The sequence below is a fragment of the Sciurus carolinensis genome, chromosome 2 (genome assembly GCF_902686445.1).
Source record: "Sciurus carolinensis chromosome 2, mSciCar1.2, whole genome shotgun sequence".
Lineage (NCBI taxonomy): Eukaryota > Metazoa > Chordata > Mammalia > Rodentia > Sciuridae > Sciurus > Sciurus carolinensis.
The window spans coordinates 4,689,300-4,709,755 of record NC_062214.1 but is presented as its reverse complement, the minus strand read 5'-3'; the positions used below and the strand labels follow the sequence as shown (position 1 = coordinate 4,709,755).

The 20,456-nt window shown below is 52.9% G+C and overlaps 1 protein-coding gene and 1 long non-coding RNA gene across 8 annotated transcripts in view; both read right to left on the bottom strand.

The window, feature by feature from the left end:
* Positions 1-2,600: 2,600 nt before the first annotated feature.
* On the bottom strand, positions 2,601-11,881 carry Ankrd60 (ankyrin repeat domain 60). Its single transcript, XM_047537815.1, has 4 exons — positions 11,662-11,881; positions 6,373-6,503; positions 4,794-4,959; positions 2,601-2,896 (listed from the first exon to the last, which is right to left on the bottom strand). Exons 1-4 carry the CDS (start codon positions 11,744-11,746, stop codon positions 2,601-2,603), a joined length of 678 nt encoding a protein of 225 aa, XP_047393771.1. The 5' UTR covers positions 11,747-11,881.
* Positions 11,882-13,255: 1,374 nt separating this feature from the next.
* The window catches only part of LOC124976220 (uncharacterized), a 79,929-nt gene continuing 72,728 nt past the window's right edge, over positions 13,256-20,456 (bottom strand). For all 7 annotated transcript variants that reach the window (XR_007107022.1, XR_007107026.1, XR_007107021.1 and 4 more), the window contains 2 exons: positions 15,559-15,762; positions 13,256-14,885 (listed from right to left, as the gene is read on the bottom strand). This is a non-coding gene — a long non-coding RNA (uncharacterized LOC124976220). The remainder of the gene's footprint in view (positions 14,886-15,558; positions 15,763-20,456) is intronic.

The window sequence follows — 20,456 nt, the reverse complement described above, 5'->3', positions numbered from 1 at the left end:
GTCAGCAGGGTAGAGCAGCACCTTTGTTGTGATGCCGGGAACGGGGGCCATGTCCGTCCTGGGCAAGGCGTTTAGGTCACACCGTAAGACCGAGTCTGCTCGCTGCTTATTAAAGTCCACCGCACTGACTTCCAGAGAGGAGGCGACTTGCAATTCCTCTCCATGAAAGAGCTTTCTAGAGGGAGGGGGGCAAGTTGCAGACTCACTGGGAGAGGGAAGGGCCAGGGGCAGGTTTGCTCCAGGTGGACAATGACCTTGGAGCCAAGGAGATGGCTCTGCTTAGGGCTACAGGGGAGCAACGTCCCTGGCAGCAAGGAGCTGAGGGCAATCTCCCTGTGCCTCCAAGAGAGCCCAGGACAGGCAGCCGCACCTCTGTGGGGCGCTGAGTCCATCCAGGTGGTCACAACATGAGAGCCCAGGAGAGGCCCTATGTGGGTCTGCTCTCCTCTCTCTGATGTTGCTCACATGACCCAGGTTTCCAGCCGTGCCCTCAGACAGCAATGGCTCCCAGCAACCTCAGGGATCAAAGACTCTCTTCCACCCTCCTCTATGGGAGACTCTTGTCCCAGAGCAGCCGGGGTCCACCCCAGGCCACACACAGGATGGCCAAGGTGCGACCTGAGGTCCACGCTGCCCCAACCTGCACTGCCACCTCTGCACAGGCAGCCCTTCCCCAGGAGACTGAGAGGCCAGCCCTGGGTGTGCAAAGACTCATGGGAACTCCTTTCCAAGGAGGTTGCTTCCTCTGCACAGAGAGGGTGAGCCAGCTGGGCATGGCAGACCACAGCTGCTCTGCCCCCTCCCGGGCCTGGACCAACCGAATTTCAGGGTCCCACCAAAGTGTTCAGGATCAACTCTCCCCAGTTTTTATTTGTTTGCTCCCAAAGTGTGAAAAAAAAATCAAAATAAACATTCAATGAAATAACTACGAGCTGTAACGTACCAACCAGCTGCAGCTTTACCTTCTGCCATTAGGAACCCATTTCTTGTACTACATGATCTGGGCGTGTTCCCCCATGAGGGGCAGGCATCTCTTTGTTTTTTTGGTGAGGTGAACTGAACCCAGACCCCTGCACAGACTAAGCTGCACCCCAGCCCCAAGGCAGGGTGTGCAGATTGCCTACGGTGAAGAGCTCCCCAGGACCCAGTATGCACATGACCCTGCCGAGACCCAGCAAGTTGACCCAATGGGGAGTCTGCAACTTGCCCCCCACCTGGCCAAGCGTCTGACTGAATCAGGGGCATGTGAAGGTGGAGCACTTGCCCCCAGAACTGTGGGTCCAGGTGTCAGGCAGTTGTCTTTCCCAACAACCAGGACAGCCGAGCAGAGATCCTGGCAGACTGCAGACCTGGAGGGCTGCCGCCTGTTAAGTTAAAAGGCACCGAGCTGCCCCTCCACGCACCTCATTAGCTAAGTGCGCTGACCCGTTGGATTGGGGTGACTTCAGATCTGCCTATTGACTTTGGAGAACGTCTGCCAAAAACAAGATCTCAGCTTTGACGCAGTTGATTCTGAGCTATTTCTTCCTGACTCTTATTTGTCAAACAGGTTGCTGAGCTGGGCAGGCCACGTAGACGAGTACAAGACCCCAGTGTCAACAAGACCTTGCTTGCTGTGACAGCAGGAAATGTGGCCCATTAATTTAAAAGCTGGATCCGGTTTCTGGGATGTAAGTGGGAAGGAAGGGCAGCCAGGACACAGAGCCAATTTCCATCGCTGCAGAGACAGCACCTCGATTGTCAAGAGACCTTTGCCACGCGTCCGGATGCTGGAGGTGGCCCTGGGACACAGGACTTCGGAGAAACGTCAACAGCCACAGTGGGGTGGCTGGGTGCGTGACACGTGTCACCTGTGAGCACCCTGTGAGGCCCATGGCCGTCCCCTGGCTGTGGTTTCGGAGCTCTGGGAGGTCCCTGTGGGCCTCAGGTTGGTCGTAGCACGTTCCCGGGAGGGACAGATGGGGCTGGCCAGCACGCAGCAGCCAGGGGTGCCTCAGGCCTCTCACTCCATCTGCACCAGACGGTCTTCTCCAGAAATTCAACTCAACATTTAAAACCCAGGAGTTATCCTATCAAAAAGTCAGGTTTCTGCCCTGGAAAGTTCTAGAACCAGGGAGCAGCCTTTGACTTGAATTTCTGCTAGGGCAGGTCCTCAAACATGGCTTGGTCACACTTCTGAACACCCCGAGCCGGGAGCACCTTGCTGCTCGGGTTTTACAAACTGAAACCCCACGCCCTCCCGACGGTGGCGGGCACTTGCTTTTCAATGACAGTAGCGCTCATTACCTGGACAGCGTGGCCTTGGACAGCCCCGGGAGGGAGGGAGAACGGCTCCCATCGCCACCCCCACAGCGTGAGTGAACACAAGTTGCAAACGGCTTAGAATCCAGGGCGCACAGGCCTGTGGGTCTGTAATGGACTCGTGCGTGCAGAGGAACACAGGACCCTGCCGCCCCTCCCAAGGCATCCTCCAGCAGGACGGTGAAGGCCATATCTGAGTCTGGCTCACCTCTGCGTTCCCTGCCCTGGCAAGCCACACGGGGTGACCTCTGCAAGTCGCCGGGGTCGGCTTTGGCGGGCAGACGTCTCCGGAGCTGACCTCAGGGCTTCTTAGAGCCGGCGCCGGAGGTGATCCTCTGGAAGATCTCCCTCATGACCAGGTCCTTGATGTTCTTCTTGCCCGACTTGGCCAGCGCGTAGAGGAGGAACATGCGCCGCTCAGTCTGCTTGCGGTTCAGGCAGCGGGCGATGGAGATGGGGGTATCCCCCTTGACGTCCTTCTCATGGATGGGGGCCCCGTGCTCCAGCAGGAGGTTGATACAGTCCAGCCGGCCCATGGCCACCGCCACGTGCAGGGGCGTCCTGCCCAGGGGTGTGCTGTCCAGGCAGTTGGCACCTGGGAAATGAAACGCTAAGTCGGGGAGGGTCACTCTCCTGGCCTGAGCCCTCTCTCAGAGACAGTGGGACCAGAAACAGAGGAGGGGCCAGAACTGGTGACCGCTCCCAGTTCCAGCACCCCCACCACCAGCCTGCCCCACTGTCACAGCCCCTGCTTTCCACAGTGCCAGGTCAGTCTCCCACTTAGATCCCAGCACTGCAATCCCGCTGCCATGGGGTTCTGTCCTAGATCTTTGCTGCTCGTACTCACCCACATTCTTCCCGCCCCCTGCCCACTGTGTAGGGTCTGATTATACCTACCTTCTATCTTTACCCTTAAAGAAACCTGCTCGGCAGCCAGCCCCAGGCCCTTTGCACAAACTGTTCCCTTCCCAAACGAAACTCTCACCTGTTTTCCTTGCTCCTTTTCACCCTTCTTAGTGTTCCATTCACTTCCCCAGGAAGCCCTCCTCAGCTCCCCGTTCCCTCAACACCCCTGTATGAATTCAGTGGCCATCTGCCAGCTTCAGAGTACCCCCATGCAACTGCAGGCGGAGTTAATTATTGGTAATCTGCTAACTTCCCGCTGAGCTCCATGAGGGCAGAAAAGGCTCATTCTGATCACTGCTGCTTTCATCCTGGGCACGTAGCTCGGGCCTGGAGGAGACAGGCGCTGGGAAGTGACAGACGACCAGCAGCCTGACTCATGGACAGATCTCCCTTCGATCGAATGCCTCACTGTCTTCCGAAGATGGACGGGCTAATGGCAGGTGTCCAGGGTGGACTTGTTGAATTGAATCAAATTCTGGGTAACAAATATCATGACACAGAAAACAAGGCGATTCAATTAAACTCGGCTGACATTTCCGGGGTCAGTTTTTATGAGCTCCGACTGGTCAGCGAGATGAAGTTTCCAGCGGACTCTGGATGTCGGCGTCCACCCCCTGCCCCCACCCAGCAGCGTCTGCAGGGGATAGAAAACTTTGCGAAGCCTGCTGTCATTTTTTAACCGGTGCCTTCAAATACATCACAGTTCCGTCAGAGTGAAAATGACTTTTCATGAGCTTAAAGGACTGCTGGGCTGTGAAAAGCCATATTTCATCTTACAACCAGGGAGAGGCAGTGGAGGAACCCTCAACCAGCTCCGAGGGTTCTGTGCCTGACTGGCAGCCTGGTCGCCCTGCCCGGGAACCCCAGGCTGCTGTACACCGAGCTGGTGGAGCCAAGAGCGGGGCCAGCTGAGCCCGCTGCCCCGGCACCCGCCCGCTCTCCCTGAGGAGCTGGCGCCTGGCTCTCTGCAGCACTGGTCTGCTGGTTTTTGATGTTCTGCTCCTCAATCACCTTCCCCCCAGAATGACCCATGTCCAGGGAGGATATAGGGTACTCCTGCAGAATCTCAAGTGAACCCTTCAGTTCAGAGGCAATGTGGGCTCCCTGGGGACAGCCAGGTCAGACAGTCACCCTTAAGTGAAGGCAGAGTGAGAAGAGAGTTTGGGGAGAATGTCTCCAGAGGACATCATTGCAAGACTTGGAGAAAGGAGGCAAGGCCAATGGGGCCTGGGCCCAGGCCACTCTGGACCTTCCAAATGCAGGTGGGCCTGGGGTTGTGCAGCAGCATGGCCATGTCCCCAGCAGTGTTCTGGTGGGAAGTATCGTGCCAGGAAACCCTTCGTTGCTCCCTGTCTTGGAGTCTAGAACCTCTGTCTCACTGCAACAGAGAGCATCTTCTAGAGGTTGGCCTAGAGGAAGGCACAGCTTCTGTCTGCCATGTCCTAAGACACCCACAGAGGCCTGGCAGGGACTGCGCTTGGTGGGTGACAGGACTCAGTCCAGGGAATCAGCACTCAAAGGGGCCAGGAAGACAGAGACACTGTCCCCCCGACTCTCTAAGGTACCAAGCTTTCTGCCCAAATTACCTTGTTCTAGAAGGTACCGCACAGTGTCATAGTGACCTCGGTGAGAGGCAATATACAGAGCCACGAACGCTCTCTGAGATATCCACCGCTTCCACTTCTCACCCTCAAAATATCGTGAATTGGCTGTTCGGTAGAAGGAATCTTCAGTAATTCCGAGAATGGACAGCTGGGTGAGAGAAACAGAGACAGTTACTCTGGAAAGTGCAGCACCGTGGCCAGAAGCTGAGGGTGGCTCAGAGAACGTCTGCTGGACCCCACACCAAGGTGCATGATGGGCAAGGAGAGGGCAAACCCTCATCTAGAAACAGTAAGAAGCCAGGGAGGGGTGGGGGGGAACGTGGTCAATGCCCTTGGGGTCCGGAAACATGGTATCACCATTGATCAGGCAGGAACATCTCCCAGTCAATGTTCTGAAGAGAGAAAAGAGCTTTGCTGGTGTCCAGAGGAAGGTGGTTTTGGTGCTTAAGGAAGACACCAGCCAAGAAGGCAGAAGCCAGAGGGCAGCCCGAAGGGCAAGTCTCCTCCAGACGCCCCAAACTCTGGCCCCCTATTCACTTCTGTGCCATCGCCACCGTGAACCTTTGGAACACTTTGAACCCCTCCCACAGGTGAACAGCCTGTCATGTGACCACCTCGTGGTGAATTCAATCTTGGAACACGGAAGGCAGGCTGCAGATCCCAGAGAGGACTCTGCCCCAGATGTCGGGGTCAGGCACAGAGGGACAGAGGTGACCAGCACACAGGACAGGGCGCGGCAGTTCTGACTCAAGACCTCAAACACGAGAGAGAGAACCCCACATCCAGGGCAAGAGCCAGAAAGCTGAGGCCCAGACCAAACTGTGGGCAGCAGAAGGGAGGCCCGGGGATAGGGATGCTGGGACGGGAAGGGCCAGCCACAGGGAAGGATCTGCACAGGGACCTGCAACCACCCGGAGAGGCCCCACCCTTCCTGCCAGGGCCTGGGGCCTCCCTCCCCTGGCCACATCCCAGTACCCTCGTGCACCCAGCCACCCCGGCCCCCTCCCCAGCAAGGAAACTGCTCCTTCTCTCCCTGAATTTGATCCACAGAAAAACACTTGTCCCTGTCAGTGATTCATCTTCTCTGATGGGTAAACATCCTGGTCTTTGTCCTTCCCTCCCATCCAGAGTCAGCTGAGTGCCGGGGGGGAGGGGGGAGCGGGGGGCTGGCAAACAGCGGGTCCTGCTCAGGTCCAGGGCGCCGTGGGCACCCCCGGAACTGGGTGGCCCCCGCTCACCTCGGCACCGCACTCGGCAGCAGTGCAGGCAAGGCCCGGAGCTCTGGGCTCACAGAATCAGAGTCCTCACCAGGGCCAAGCCGACTTTCAACCTCAGAAAATAAATCCGCGGACTGTGCTGCCTTGACTGTTGGGGTGGGGGATGAGGGGGTCCCTGAACCATAAATAAGCAAAGCCCGTGAAACCGTGCGGCCCAAGAGTGAGGAGCACCAGCATTGCAAAGCGGGGTCTGCATCTCTCTCCCCTGCTCTGGAGCCTTCGCTGGGACATTCACACTAGGCTGATGCTTTGGATGACACCCGTTGAAGGGCGTGGGAAAACACCTTATTGGGGTCCCCTTCCACTGCTGCCAAAACCAGTTCTGTCCAGCCATCATAATGCCAGATGCACAGGGAGATCACGCCACCAGGAACGACGTCATAGAACCTCAGTGTGCTGTCATCCACCATATCTCCTGCAGGGAACAATTTTTCCTTTTGAAAAACTGGGCATTAAAGAAAACTTATTACATTGGCTAAGAGATTTTTTGACCTTGGAAATCGCAAAGATAATTTTAGAATCATGAACAAAGATCTCATTTGATGATTCCGCATGAGCCTGTTGTCGTTAATGCTTTTTAGAAAATTAATTTGGCTCAGCTCAGATTGAAGCTGGACCAAAAAAACAATGGCAACCATTTATAAAATTCTGCAATTATAGCTTGTCCTGTTGCAAAAAAATACATGAGTCAGTCAAGTCGTTTTATGAGGCAAACTCTACAAATAGAACTACTTGAACTTGAAGTGACTATGTATTAGACGCAGAAAAACACGACTTACACAAGTTACCTAGGTTTCACTAAAATACCAACTCTGGTAAATGTTGTCATTTGCCGACCAAAGAGGTGACGGTGACCAAAAATGGTTGACTCCTCACATGACAACCCTCAGCAGGGTTCCTCAGTGCTGGCCTCCCTGGCATTTTGAACTGCAATGTTCTCTGTCCTGTTCACTGCAGGATGGTCAGCAGCCTCCCGACCTCTACCCTGGGAGGCCAGTAGCCCCTGCACCTCGCTCTCCCTGTCAAAAACACCTCCAGACGCGGCCAAGGGCCCCGGGGGACAAGATCATCCCAGGGCAGACCTATGGCCATGTAAGGAGCAAATATTGACTTTCGCCGTGCTGGGGCTTGGTGTGTTTGAGCTCCTAAGCCTGTTGTCACCCAGCGTAGAGGTTTATCCACGTGAAGGCTGGGTGGGCCCATTCTCAGTTCACAAATCTGGGCTCCAGGGAAGACCATCGGAAGTGGTAAGGTGAATGTTAACAGAGAACATTTTGACAGTACGGTTATATTTGGTTGACCTTTTAAAACACACACATTTTCTTGCCATCTAAAATCTCAAGAATAACAGAGTTTGCTCTGCTCACAGCAATAGCAAATACCACCTCCGGTCTGCCCAGGCCGGCCATCACACATTCCCAGGGCGTGGGGCTCACTGGTCTTCTAGTTTCAGGTCACAGGGAGTTCCTTGGGCCTGGTGTTCGGTCCTTGGTAGTGAGTGCTTTGTGCCTGGTCCTCACAACAACCCTTCAAGGCAGGTAGATCTCCGTCTGCCGGGAGCAAACAGGCTCACCTGGCTGGTACGGGCAAAGCCACCTCCTAACAGACTGGCCTCCATCTGGTGCCAGGCACTTTGTGCTCTGGGCTCTGCGGGCACCATTTGATTACCAGAAACTCAGAAGGGTGGATGGACGTGGAGGACAGTGGCTAGCAACCTGGTAATTGGGATCCTGTCCGTGGTTGGAACACCAGGGATCTTTAGCAATTAGTCTGAGGCAACTCGACTTCCAGAAAACTTGGACTAGGGAGGAAAGCTGTACTTCCCAGGCAAAGGCCCGCCTGGGGCACAGGCAGAGCCCTCCCCTCGACAGGCAGCTGCACCTTGGGCGCGAGCGCTCTCGCCAGTCACATCCACCGGCAGAGTTGCCGAAAGGTGGGAAGGGCACCCCTGGTCCTGATGGACTGGCTCCCTTTACACCTGTGCGGCCAATGGTGCTCACGCACCATCCCATCTGATCTCCCCTCTGCCACCTTGGAGGTGGGCAAAGCAGCATCCCACTTATAGAGAGTAGCCTGGATGCCTCCTGACACCAAAGTAGCACCATCTTCTCCCTTGTTTGCCATCTGCAGGAAGGACTGCGCCGCAGAGAGAGGTCACGCTCTGTAGCAGTTGTTAAGTGGCTGCTGAGTGACAGCACTGTGACGTCAGTGTTAAGTCACCCCATCTCTCTCTTTGCCTCTTAACTTTCTTGAATTTATTGCTCAGCAGAGCTCATCAGTGAAAATAAATGGACAGAAGGGGTCCAGACATTTGCAGTTGGAGATACATAATTTTCAAATTACTTGTGGGGAACCCTTAATCAGTCCTTCAATGATTCACCTTCGTTCTTAACACGTGAGGTACAGTCTAGGCTCAAGACACTCTTTCTGCTAAATAAGGCCTCGGAAATGCCCAAGAGCATCTTCTGACTATTCCTGTGGGAAAATAAATATGCCATGGCAAACGTTGAGCCTGTTTTAAAGAGTGCACAGGCGTCTTGGCCTTCCCTGCCCGTTTGGAGTTTCCTGAGTCATTCCTGCCCGTGGGGGGCAGCCCTGAGAATTCCAGAGCTAATGGGACTCTGCTTTACGGATGAGGAGACCGAGCCTAGAAGGGCAGCGCCCGGCGCCGGGCTGGTGAGCCAGGCTGCTCCCGGCGTCTGCCTTGCCTCCTGGCCCTGCAGTACAGCTGCAGTCTCTCTGCAATATCGGCTCCTCGCATCTCTGTGCAGCAGCCCAGAGATTTTTTTTTTTTAATACCTTCATTTTCATGAAGTGTTTTGCGTTGATCTCAACCGGGTGGGGAGATGATGGATCCCAGGGGCTTTGATCCTGTTCTCATATCCTAAATACTGTAGGGAATCGGGATAGGGACACCTTGTCCTCAGGTTGAGGGAAGGAGATAGTGGAGGGAGACCCGGGCCGTGGGGTCCTTGGCCTCCCCCAGGTACCTCCCACACGGGACTTGTCTGGACGGGGGGCCTTGGGGGTCCTGATTTAGGCACGGAGAGCTTTGGGTACTGAGTTCCGATTCCCGTCGGGCTAGCTTTGAGCTCCTGGACAAGAACATAGCTTGGAATTGAGGATTCTGATACAGACTGGGTTAAAGCCAGGATGGGGCTCAACTGTGGACAGGGCTGGCTTTGAGCTTTGGGGTCCTGATGAGAGCAGAATTTGCTCTGGATTTGGGATTCTGATGAAAGCAAGGTTTGCTATCTGTTTAGGAGTCCTGGTTTGGGAAGGGTCTCTTGGATGGGATTTGGAGTCCTTGGATGGCCAGGACTTTTTTGGGATTTGGGGTTCTCATGAAGCCCCAGATAGTGTGGCAACTGTAGGTTAGGAATCAGGCAGGTCTACACTGAGATTTGGGGTCTTGGTAATAGGATCTGCTCCAAGATTTGGAGTTCTGATTGATACAGTCAGGGTTTAGTCTAGAATTGGGATTCTAATATGGGTAAGTTTGGCTAAATTGGGGTTTCAAATATAAGCAAAGTTTGCTTTTGAGTTTTGGGGTCCTCATACAGACAAAGCTTGTTTTGAAACTTGACTTCCTGTCATGGACATGGTTGACTTCAACCTTGGAGGGCTCGTATAGCTGTGGTTTCATGGAGGGTTGTGGGTTCAGTATGGGAAGATTTGACTTGAGTTTTGGGGTCCTGTTGTAGGCAGGGTTTGTCTGGTTCTTGGAACCTTTCTGAGGACACTTTGCTTAGATTGGGGTTCTGATGCAGTCATGGTAACCTCAGGGACTAGCTTTAAGATGTGGGCACAGTTGGCTTTGGGTTTGGGGGTCTAGATGTGGACAGGGTTTTTTGGGGCTCTGACATGCTTATGTAGATAGAACTAGTGATGGACTGGATTTGGAAGCACAGATGGTTAGCTGGAGATTGGGGATTCAGAATGGGGTACCCACTTAGAATTCAGGGTTATGCTATGGGTACAGTCTGCTGTGGGATTTAGGGTTTCGTGGCCACCAGGGCAGCTCAGGGATCTGAGGTGAAAATGTGACCATGCTTGCAGAGATCATGGGACCCTGAGGGGGCGGGGTTCTTCTCTGAGTTTGGCACCCGTTGGAGGACTCAGGTTCTATAGGTCACATGACCAGCCTGGGGATTTGGGCTCAGATTTGGCCAAGCTTATTCTTGGTTTTGGGGTCCTGAGGTGGGCAGGGCGTGTTTTGAGCTCTGACATCCTTGTGTGGACATGGTTGCTGGAAGACTCCGGGTTCTGAGGTAGTCCTCCAGTGTGGAGATCTGGGGTTCAGTTCTTGGTTGGGGTCCTGAGATGGTCCAGGTTGGCTTGAGTTTGGGCATCTTTGTGTGGACACAGTTGCTGGAGGAGTCAGGGTTCTGAGGTAGTGGTTATTACCTGAAGATTTGGGATTCGAATTTGGCCATTTGTTCTGGGTCTTGGGGTCCTAGGATGGGCAGGCTTTGAGTGTGTCCTTGTATGGACACAGCTGATGGAAGTTTTGGTGTTCTGAGGTAGTAATGGTTAGTATAGAGATTTGGGGCTAAGTCTTGGGCAGGTATGTTCTGTTTTGGGGTCCTGGTGTGGGCAGGGTTTGTTTTCAGTTTTAACATCCTTGCATGGACAGGGTTGATGGAAGTTTGGGGGTTTTAAGGCAGTGATGGTTACCCTAGACATTTGGGGTAGGTCTTTTCAGGGCTGGGGTCCAGTATGGGCATTCAAGCTCTGGCTTGTTTTCATGGACACAGCTGCTGGAGGATTCCAGTTGTAAGATAGTCATCATCAGCCAGGGGGATTGGGGTTCAAATTTGGCAGTCTCTACTGAGTCTGGGGGTCCTACAGGGGCAGAGTTTGAGTTTTAGCTCCCTTGGGGAGACCCAGTTGATGGAGGATCTGGGTTTCAAAGCTATGGTGTTTAGCCTGGTGGTTTGAGGTTCAGTCTTGGGCAGCTCTGTTCTGGACATGGGGGTCCTGAGATCAACAGGGTTTGTCTCAGGCTTTGGCAAGCTTGTGAGGACATGGCTGGTTAGGGAACTTGGGGTTCCAATGTTTACAAGTATACCATGAGGACTTGGGTTTGCTTTGAGTTTGTAGGTTTGTCCTGGGCTTGGGGGTACTTCTGAGGATAGGCTGTTTTTCAGTTTATGGTCTTGTGTGGACACAGCTGGCTTTGGGGCATAGGTCCTTTATGAAGACATGGGGAACTTAAGGTTCTGGGCTCCTGGGGTGTCTTGCTGTGGCTTGGAGATCTTGGGTCCTAGTACAGGCTGGACTTGCTGGAGGTTGGCAGATGTAGCCTGACCCGGGCAGGATTTCTGTGAGAGAGGCCTGCTGTGGGGTCTGCCTTGAGTTTGGGGTCTGTTGTGAAACCAGTGTTTGGGGCTGAAAAGTCCCTATGTGACCAAGACCCAAGTGGCTCTTCCACCTGGGGTTTCCAGGTGGTTGGGTCTGCTGTAACACCTGGGGTCCTCTCACGAGCAGGTCTCCCTTTATGACTCAGGGCAGAGGTGGGCCGACACTCCCTCATGTGAGCGCATGTGAAGTGAGGAGGGGTCGGGGGCCACCTTGGTCCAGGTACTGGAGCCGCTGGAGGTTGAAGGGGATGCCGACCATCAGGTCCAGGTCCTCTCTGAGCTCTCGCACGGTCATGTCGCCGCGGCAATTTGCCACTCGGAACACCTCCCCGGTGTCCTCTAGCCGCACCCGCAAGAAGAAGGCTTCAAGGTCCGAGTCGAGCGCCGCGCGGGCGGCCTGCGGGTCACTGACCAGCTGCTTGCTCCGGCTGCGGGCGCGGGCCGTGGGCGGCAAGAAGGCCCGGCGCGGGGCGCCCCCCAGAGGCCGCTTCTGCGGTGCGCCCTCCGCCCCCGCCGCCCGCCGCATGGCCCTGCCGCGCGTCATCCCGGCTGGAGCGCAGTGGCCGCGCGTCATCGCCGCCCCCGCGCGCCCCAGGCCCGCGCCCCCGCCCGACTATGACGCCCGCGCCCGCGGGGGACCGACGGCGGCGGAGCCCAGGAACCCGGCAGGGCTCTGCGCGGCCTCCGAGGACAGGCGCTGCCCGGCCAGACGCCGGCCTCCGCTCGCCGCCCGCCCCCGCCACCCCGGCGCTTCCAGCTGCTCTTCACGTCCCCGTCCCCCGGGAACACAAAGGAGGGAGGGCTTCTTGCTGCTGGGAAGCTGTTCCTCTCCATGTCTGTTTAAAACACAATCCTGGCGTAATTTAGGGCAGCCACCGGGAGGAATTATGCGTGAGAAAGTCTTTAAATGACCGGCACGTGCTTGCTAGAGGGTGGCCGGTGACTTAGTCGTCTTAACGCATTTCTGGCACGAATGGGCCAGTCGCACTGCAGAAACACCACCCGGCAGCGCTGGGTCCACCTGGACGCGGGCTTGCGGGAGACTGGCCTTCACGGACATTTGCAAAGCCGCACCAACCCCACCAACTTTGAAAATGTTTTGAATTCTTGGAGGGAGAAGGTGTGTTTCCATCAGTTCACCCAGTTTTCAAGTAAACAGGAAGCTTACCTGTGGGGCCCAAGCCACACTCAGCAAGGTACCTAGGGACAATCAACAAGAACACACAGGAGCAAGTGGTGGCAGGGGCAGCCAGACAAGGGCAGGGGAGCCAAGAACCACACTGGAAAATTCTTTTGTTACACAAAAGAATCAAAGGCAAACTTTGTGAGGTTATTTGAAAAGAAACTGCAGACACACACACACACACACACACACACACACACCTTTTGCATTGGAAAGGCATTCGCATTAGACAATTTTAACATATAAACTGAATTGGGAATAAAGGTTCATTATTTACCTGAGTCCCTAGGGTGCTCACAGGCACCTTTGTCATCCAGCACAGAAAAACACAAATGGAAGCTCATTTTCTTTTCCTTAATGGAATATTAAACTCTGCACAGAATACAAGATTCCAGTTGAATTCTACTTGATACTACTAAAGTAACAGATTTTAACAATGTTACAATCTTGCTTACTGGACAATAAAAAAAAAATTAAAGATTGCTTGTTACCAAAGAAAAAACAGTATCTCCATCTCTCCATCTAAGTGTTAAACACAAGATAGACCTTTTTTTTTTTTTTTTTAGTATGTGTCTTCTGATTATGATTAATTCATTCTACCAAAGTTGCCTAAATGTCACCCTGGACTACAAACTAAGATTTTCACCCATGTACCTTATTTTCTTTGGCATAGTAGGTATGGATTCCTTCGGTTCTTCTCAGAGAATCAGTTCAATGGGATTTGGGGATTGGGGAGGGGATATCCTTTATACCAGGAAATTCAATATGTAGGGTCAAAAATTTTATTTAAAAAAAGAAGGAAAAAATATACAAGAAAAAGATGAGAGGGGAAACAAAAAGTAGCTGAAATAGCTCCCGGCCCTTGGCCACTGGCTCCTAGATCCCAGGGGGCTGCTCCTTCCTCCCCTGGGCCAACAGTGGAGAAGATCAACAGAGAAACAAGAAAAATGACACACATGCATGCAGTTTAATCAAATGTTTACAGAACCTTGAATTATTAACGAAAAAACTTTAAATGTTAAAGCGTCTGAGTCTAAATTTTAAAAGCATGTGTACTTACATCAATTTGAAGAGTACATAATTTAACCCCCAGGATCACTGGTATTTGTGGGCACGTTCTGATCAGAACTACGGTTTCCTATCTTTTAAGATTCTAAAGCATTAGATATAAAGTTGATACCCATGCATTATCAACTTCCCTCCCGAGTTCTTAAACACAGACAACATATCTGTACAACAATGAAAAGTCCTCCAGCTTTACACCAACGCCATCTGTGGGGGTAGAGTTCTGGCAAGGAACAGAAGGGTGAGTGCCTGAGAAGTTCCCAGCACAGCTTCTCAAGCAAGCACAATATTAGAAAGTCCCATAAATCACTCTTAGTGGCTTTGTCACATTTTTCAAAAGTAAACCAGCTGGGCTGCGTTTGCAGCAACTCAGAGTGCAGCATAAATTTCAATGATATATCTGTTCAGTTCACTGATAGGAAGCTGATATTACGTTCGTGTATTTTTTTCTGGTTGAGAGTTCTGTACGAGCTGGGCATGGTAGTGCATGCCTGTAGTCCTGGTTACTTCTGAGGCTGAGGCAGATGGATTCCAACTTTAAGGCCAGCCTGAGCAACTTAGTGAGATCTTATTTCGAAATTAAAGAAAAAGATATTTACATATGTACAGTATTTCAGTTAAAAATAAAATATAACACCATAAACTGTATTTCGTAGAAAAGCAAAAGGGAAACAAACACGCCAGTCTGTTAAAGATTCCAAAGCCTCTGACAGGCAACCGGGAGGGGAGACCTGAACACAGTCCGCGCAGGGCAAACTAACTGTGAGCAGGCGACGTGGCTGCGAGGCCTGACACCCGCCAGCCACCTAGGCCTGCGCCCTGTCCACGCACTGTCCTGGGTCAGGTGCCCAGCCACCTGCCCTGAGTCCCCTCCGAGATTCAGTCCTTGGGAGCCGCAGACAGGAAAGAGTCAGTCATCTGCACAACATGCACGTTTCAGACGTCTCTTCTTCTTCAGCAGGTAAAACACTACCAGTTCCCCTTCAGGTCACAGGCTGAAGATGCCAGGCATGAAACAAGGGTGGCAGAGGGTTCACTCTGCTCCTCCTGTGCAGAGTGTCCATGATGCTCTGTCACTTGGCTCTACGGTGGCAGAAAAGGAAAGACCGTGGTCCTGTCGACTGCAAAGCCGAGATGGTCTCTTCAGCAACTTCAAGATGAGGGTTACTGGCATTTCTAAAGTACCCTGAGAAGAGAAATCACGAGTTTGTATCACATGTGCCATGAACTGTGTCTTAAAGCATCTCTAGTTGTTGTTTCTTTTTCAAACAATGTCAGGATAATAAATAATTTTAATAGAATAATCATATATATAAGTCCTTTCAAATGACAAAGTGCCTTCATCAGTAAGTATCTAACTTTAAAAGAGGGACTTCTGATAGTTTTGCATATTTTAAAAATTATAATAACTAAAAATAAATTTAATATTATCTTCCCTGAAATAGAAAAGAACTGGCATCAGGTAGAAGCCAGGAGGGTGGTTGCTGGTGGGTGGGGCAGCGGTGCAGGGACAGAACTGTAGGAGTAGGGAGGGGTCAAGCTGTCCCTGTGCTGGAGTGCAGAAAGAAACATCCAACGAGCTCAGGTCCTGCTCAGGTCTAAAATAACCAGCTAGGCCCGAGTATAAGTGTCTTCTTGCTAACCACACACCTAAGGCCTAAGTTGCTAACTTTCCCAATCTCTCATGTCAAACCTCAAAATGTACAAGTGTCCCTCCTTGTAGAAGGGACCATGTAGAAGACCATGTACTATCTTGCACTTAGCATACGCTCATTAAACACGAAGATGGAATTGCATTCACTTCCTCGGTTGTTTTATAAATAACAACTCTTTGGCACAAAGATCGGTCTGTGATTTACCTAATACTTCTGAAGTGTGCTATCAGGCAACTTGGCCTCATTTCCTAGCGGAAGTCCAGATGCCACCTTTAACATCAGAGGGTTTACTGCAGTGTGTAAGTTCAGAAAGGAGCGGGGCGCGCCCTTGGCCAGCAGTGCGGGAGCTGAAGCGAGGCTCAGAGGCTGGGAAGCTCCTCAGGCTGGTCCTTCCTCACATACCACCACCTGTGGGGACAAGGTGGAAGCCAAAGGAGTGACTTGTTCAACAGTTTTCTAAACACTTGCGTAGTTCCACAGAGGGCAATTCAGAGTCTGTAGGGCCAAGGTGTACAAGTGCATGTGAGATTCTAGAGTCTGCTCAGAAAGCCCTTAGGAGTCCATCACAAGTCACCACCACGCACGGGATTAAAAGAAGTACAGGTCTGCAGGGCGAGCACAGGCTCTGGAGCCCAGCAGGTTCGGGGTGGAGCCTAACTCAGTCCCCGCCAGCAGTGCGGCCTGGGTCTCTGGCTAACTCGTGCCGGCCTGGCTGTCCGCACCACATGGCGCGGTCCTTTGCACAGAGCTCGAGTAGCTGTGGCCATGCTGCGAGGCTGGCCAGGAAGGGCTCTGACCCCAGCCCTACTGCCCACCAGCCACAAGCCTGGAGTCCTGAGAGCCCGACTGGGCCGGCTCTGCCCTGAGCCCCTCCAGCCGCTGGCCGTGCACTCCCTAGGATTAGTAGGGCTGCCTCGGAGACCACAACGACCCTCGACCCTCATTTTAGAGGGAGAAGATTCTGGTCCCATCTGGTGGTGACGTTTGGAGGTCTCATGACAGCTGGGTGGGACTCCGCCAAGCATGTGGACTCAAGATCTTCCCACTGCAAGGCATCTGGGCCCTGGTGGGTGGCACTGGAGCACAGCTGGCTGACGGGCGCCAGGCACTGTTCCACCCAGCAGAGAAGCACCAGGCACCGCACCCTTCAGCAGCAGGCACAAGGCACCAGAGGGAAGCTGTGGTCCTGGTTGAGACCAGGTAGTCTTGCTCCAATCAGCCTCCACAGCTCCACATGCCAAGAGTTATGCTGAATAGTCACCTCAAGACTCCCAGAGAGACACCTGGCTGCGGGGCCCCTGGCCTTCCCCACTGACCGGAGGCCACAGAGCTGGCAAGTGACTTTACAGTGAGCTTTTCTGTTTGTGCTTTTGCTGGTGTTCTAAATCTTAAAAAATCAGTAAGAACAACAACAAATCTCATTGATTTTTCTTGAACAAAATTGGTTGGTGTAATGTCCTTTCATTTCTCGCAGATTTCCTAAATCTCAGATAAAGAATTAAAAAGTAAAAGCAACAATGATTAATGTATGCGCCTGCTGCAGAAGGGCGTGGACCACACTGACTTTCTCCTCACCAAAGGCTGTGCTGCCGAGCCGTCGGAAGTCAGGACTTTTCAAAGTGAATGGTCCAAGTACCTCCTGACAACCCTCTAGCCCTACAGGGGGCATTCTCGAGTCCTTTGGTTGGGGATGGTTATGAGGGAGAGAAAGGGGACTTGCGGTGTGAGGTCAGGTATGGTCCAAACACGGCATCAGTGCAGCTGAGTGACGGGCTCAAGGAGACGTATTACACCATTGTATATGCTTGAAAAGGTGCATGAAGTAAAGCTACCAGGTTTAAAATAACACCAGCAGAAAAAAAATCATGAGTTTACACTTCATGTGTGATCTTGAGTAAGTTACTTAACCTCTCTAGGCTTCAAATGTTTCATCTAAAACAAGAGTCCAAAGGCAAATTGAGTCTAGCATGCTCAGCACACAGCAGCTGTTATTAGAGAATCTGATGTGACAAGATGCTTGACACTCAAGAAGTGTTCACTAAATGGCATCGATCACCACTGCCATTGTCCCCATCCAAACACAGGTCCCCATTTCCAATGCTCAGTAGAAAGTGTGACCTAGGAGTATGACATGAACTTCCAGTATTTGAAGAGGTGAATCAGGCTCTCTTCTAACCTCTTGCTCTGTCACCCCATCTCTTTCCAAGGCCACTGGCTAAAGGGGGTGCAGTGGTGGGCACAGCCCTGTGCTGGGTATGACGGTGGCCCTGGCCCTCACCTGGCCAGACGGAAGGAGTGGGAGAATCAGGGCTTGTTTGCTTACTGCCTCTAGCAGCCACAGGATGTCTGGCGCACAGTAGGGACTCTTGCTGTCTACAGGTGAGTGAGCTCACTGGAGGGTGACCCTGGGCCAGGTCAGTGCAGGATAATGTGCCCAGCAGATGTCCTGGGCGCAGGGGCTGGGGCTCTGTGTACCATGACACTGCAGAGCAGTGCACAGGTGGACTCCTGGGCCTCGCTCACCTGAGGAAGGGAAGCAAAAGCCCCCCCAACCCACAAGGAGCAGTGCCTGAGCCCCTCCAGCCCCCAGGGCGAACTAGCCCCAAGGCAGGTCACTGAGACCTGCACAGACCAGGAGCTCCGGGAACAGGAACAGAGCCGGGCCGGTGGAGGCATCCTCCACCTTCACATGAACTCACAAGCACCAGGGAAAGTCGCTGCGTCACAGAAATCAACAAAATGCAGAAAAAAGATGCCTACGACCACTGCACCAAACATACAGGCACGCATGTAAAACACCCTCCATAAAAAATGAGACCAAGAGGGGAATGGCCTCTGAAAGCGACCTCACTGCGCTCAGGGCTCTCAATGCAGAGCGTGTCTTCCTGCCCGTAATCAGATTTCTACCTTTTAGAGCACGTCACTTTTTATAAGATCTTAAAACCACCAGAAAATCAGTATTTTCAAATGAGGCTTCTCAGTCGGTATTCAGCTGGTATAAAGCAGGACTGGGCTTCCTAACTGCAGTCTGCATGCCGAGCGCTTTCACAAGACCATACCATGGAGGACCAAAAATAAAAAGCAGCAGCAGCAGCTATTATTTAAAGGGTTCCATGTATAAAATGATTCATCCCCAGTTTCTATCACTGAGGCACACAATTAAAAAAAAAAAAAAAAAAAAAAGCTACTCCAAAAATTGATAAAACTCTTAAAACAGTTCCTAACTTCAAAATTTTAAAAGTTGGTTTTATGTGTAAACTGACAAATTCGGTCCGTGAAGAACAAAGGCGTTAAAAGGAAAGACCACGAACGCCCTGCTTCTAACCCTCCAGCGAGCGCAGCCACCCAACTCGGCAACCTCCCGGCCGCCGGGCCGAGGCCGAGCCAGCATCGGCTGCCTGAAATCAAACGAAACAAAGCAAACGGGCAAAAAAAATCTTAAACAGAAAATTCAACAACAAAAACTTTCTGGGTCCGGAGCACCTGACTGCTCCCTCGAGCCCGCTCGGCCCCACGCCGCGGCGGCCGGGCTGGCGGAGGCAGGGAGACCGCGCAGGGCGCCGGGACCGGCCGGCTTCGTACGACAGAGGCGAGGGGGCGCGGGCGCTCGGCCGGGTACCGCGGCGCGCAGCGGACGCTCGCCGACCTGACAGCGCCACCGCGGGGCTCGGCCCGGCGGCGGGGCGCGGCCGGGAGCCGCCGGGAGCCGCCCGGGCCACCCGCCGCCGAGCAGAGCGGAGCGGAGCGCAGCGCGGCGCGGCGCCCCGGGGCCGGGCGGCGGCGGGCTGGGCGCTGTCGAGTGACCGCATTATGTCCGCCAGGCAGCAAAGGAAATGAAAACGGACGGGGAGGGGTGGCGCCGCGAGCCGCGGGCCAGGTGCTACTTTCATATGAAAAGCACTGTGCTGGGGAAAATGACTCCGCACCACGGGCGCGGGAGCACAGGATCCTTATCAGCAGCTCCGGCTGCAATAAGCGCGGCGGAGATGGAGATCGGCGCGACCCAGCGATAACGCCGGCGGCCGGCGCCGCGCACCGCCGCCAGAGGGCGCTGCGGCGCCGCGAAAGCCGCCCGCCGGGCTCCCTGCTCTGCACAGCGCGCGGGGAGCGGGCGTAATGACTGAGCCTCAATCTCTCAAATTAAGCATAATGATCAAAGCTCGCAGCAAAGAATCTTCCAGCTCGCCCCTGGCACCAGCCAGAGCATACCCTGAACGGCTGCAAAAAGCCTGATGAATTTCTTCGGGGAAGACAATGACTGGAGAGATTTCTAGTTGTGGATAAGAAAAATGAAAACTAAAGATACCGAAATGAACCTCGACAAAGCGTAGACTAAAACCCAGACCACTGCCAACACAAACCAACCCTCTCCACATCACGAAAAGAACAGTGTACACCTCGGGAAGGGGAGCTACTTAAAACGATGCAATCACCCCTTCATGATCACGAAACCCGGCACACTCGTACTGCCCGCACAAGACCGGCAGCTCCTTCACACACGAAATGCTGCACAGATAGGAGCCACCTTGGGGACATTTTAATTTAATAATCTTCTCATCTGGGTTGGGCCTTTTCAGACCTCGCTGTCGCCCCATTTCCTCCAGCAGCTGAAGGACATAAAGCATCTGTACCCTGCAGAGCGGACTGCTCTCAGAATGCTCGAGAAAGCTTTGCAAAAACGGCTCCGATTAATAGGGAAATATTGAAGAGTGGGTGATTCATCTTTTATTTGGTTCAAACAAATTACCTTATAGAACAGCAGAACACTCTCATTCCAGGGTGCCTGCAGCCGGCTCTGTGAAAATGAATGTCTCCCCAGAGACTGTGGTATTTGTAACTTAGAGCTTTGGAATTCAGTTATACCTTAATAAAAACATAATCTCTTTATCCAAAAGAACATTATTACTGCTGGTTTAGAAATCAATTATAAGGCAGGAAAATTAAGACTTATTTCTTCTGATTTGCCTTCTCATAGCCTTGAACAGGTTTCTACTTACGCTGCTAGTTAATGTCAAAATCTCCCATTCCTGCTGTTATTCATCACTACAAATTCTTGAAGCTGATAGATATTCTCTCCTCTTGTCTTCATGGAGCAACTATTT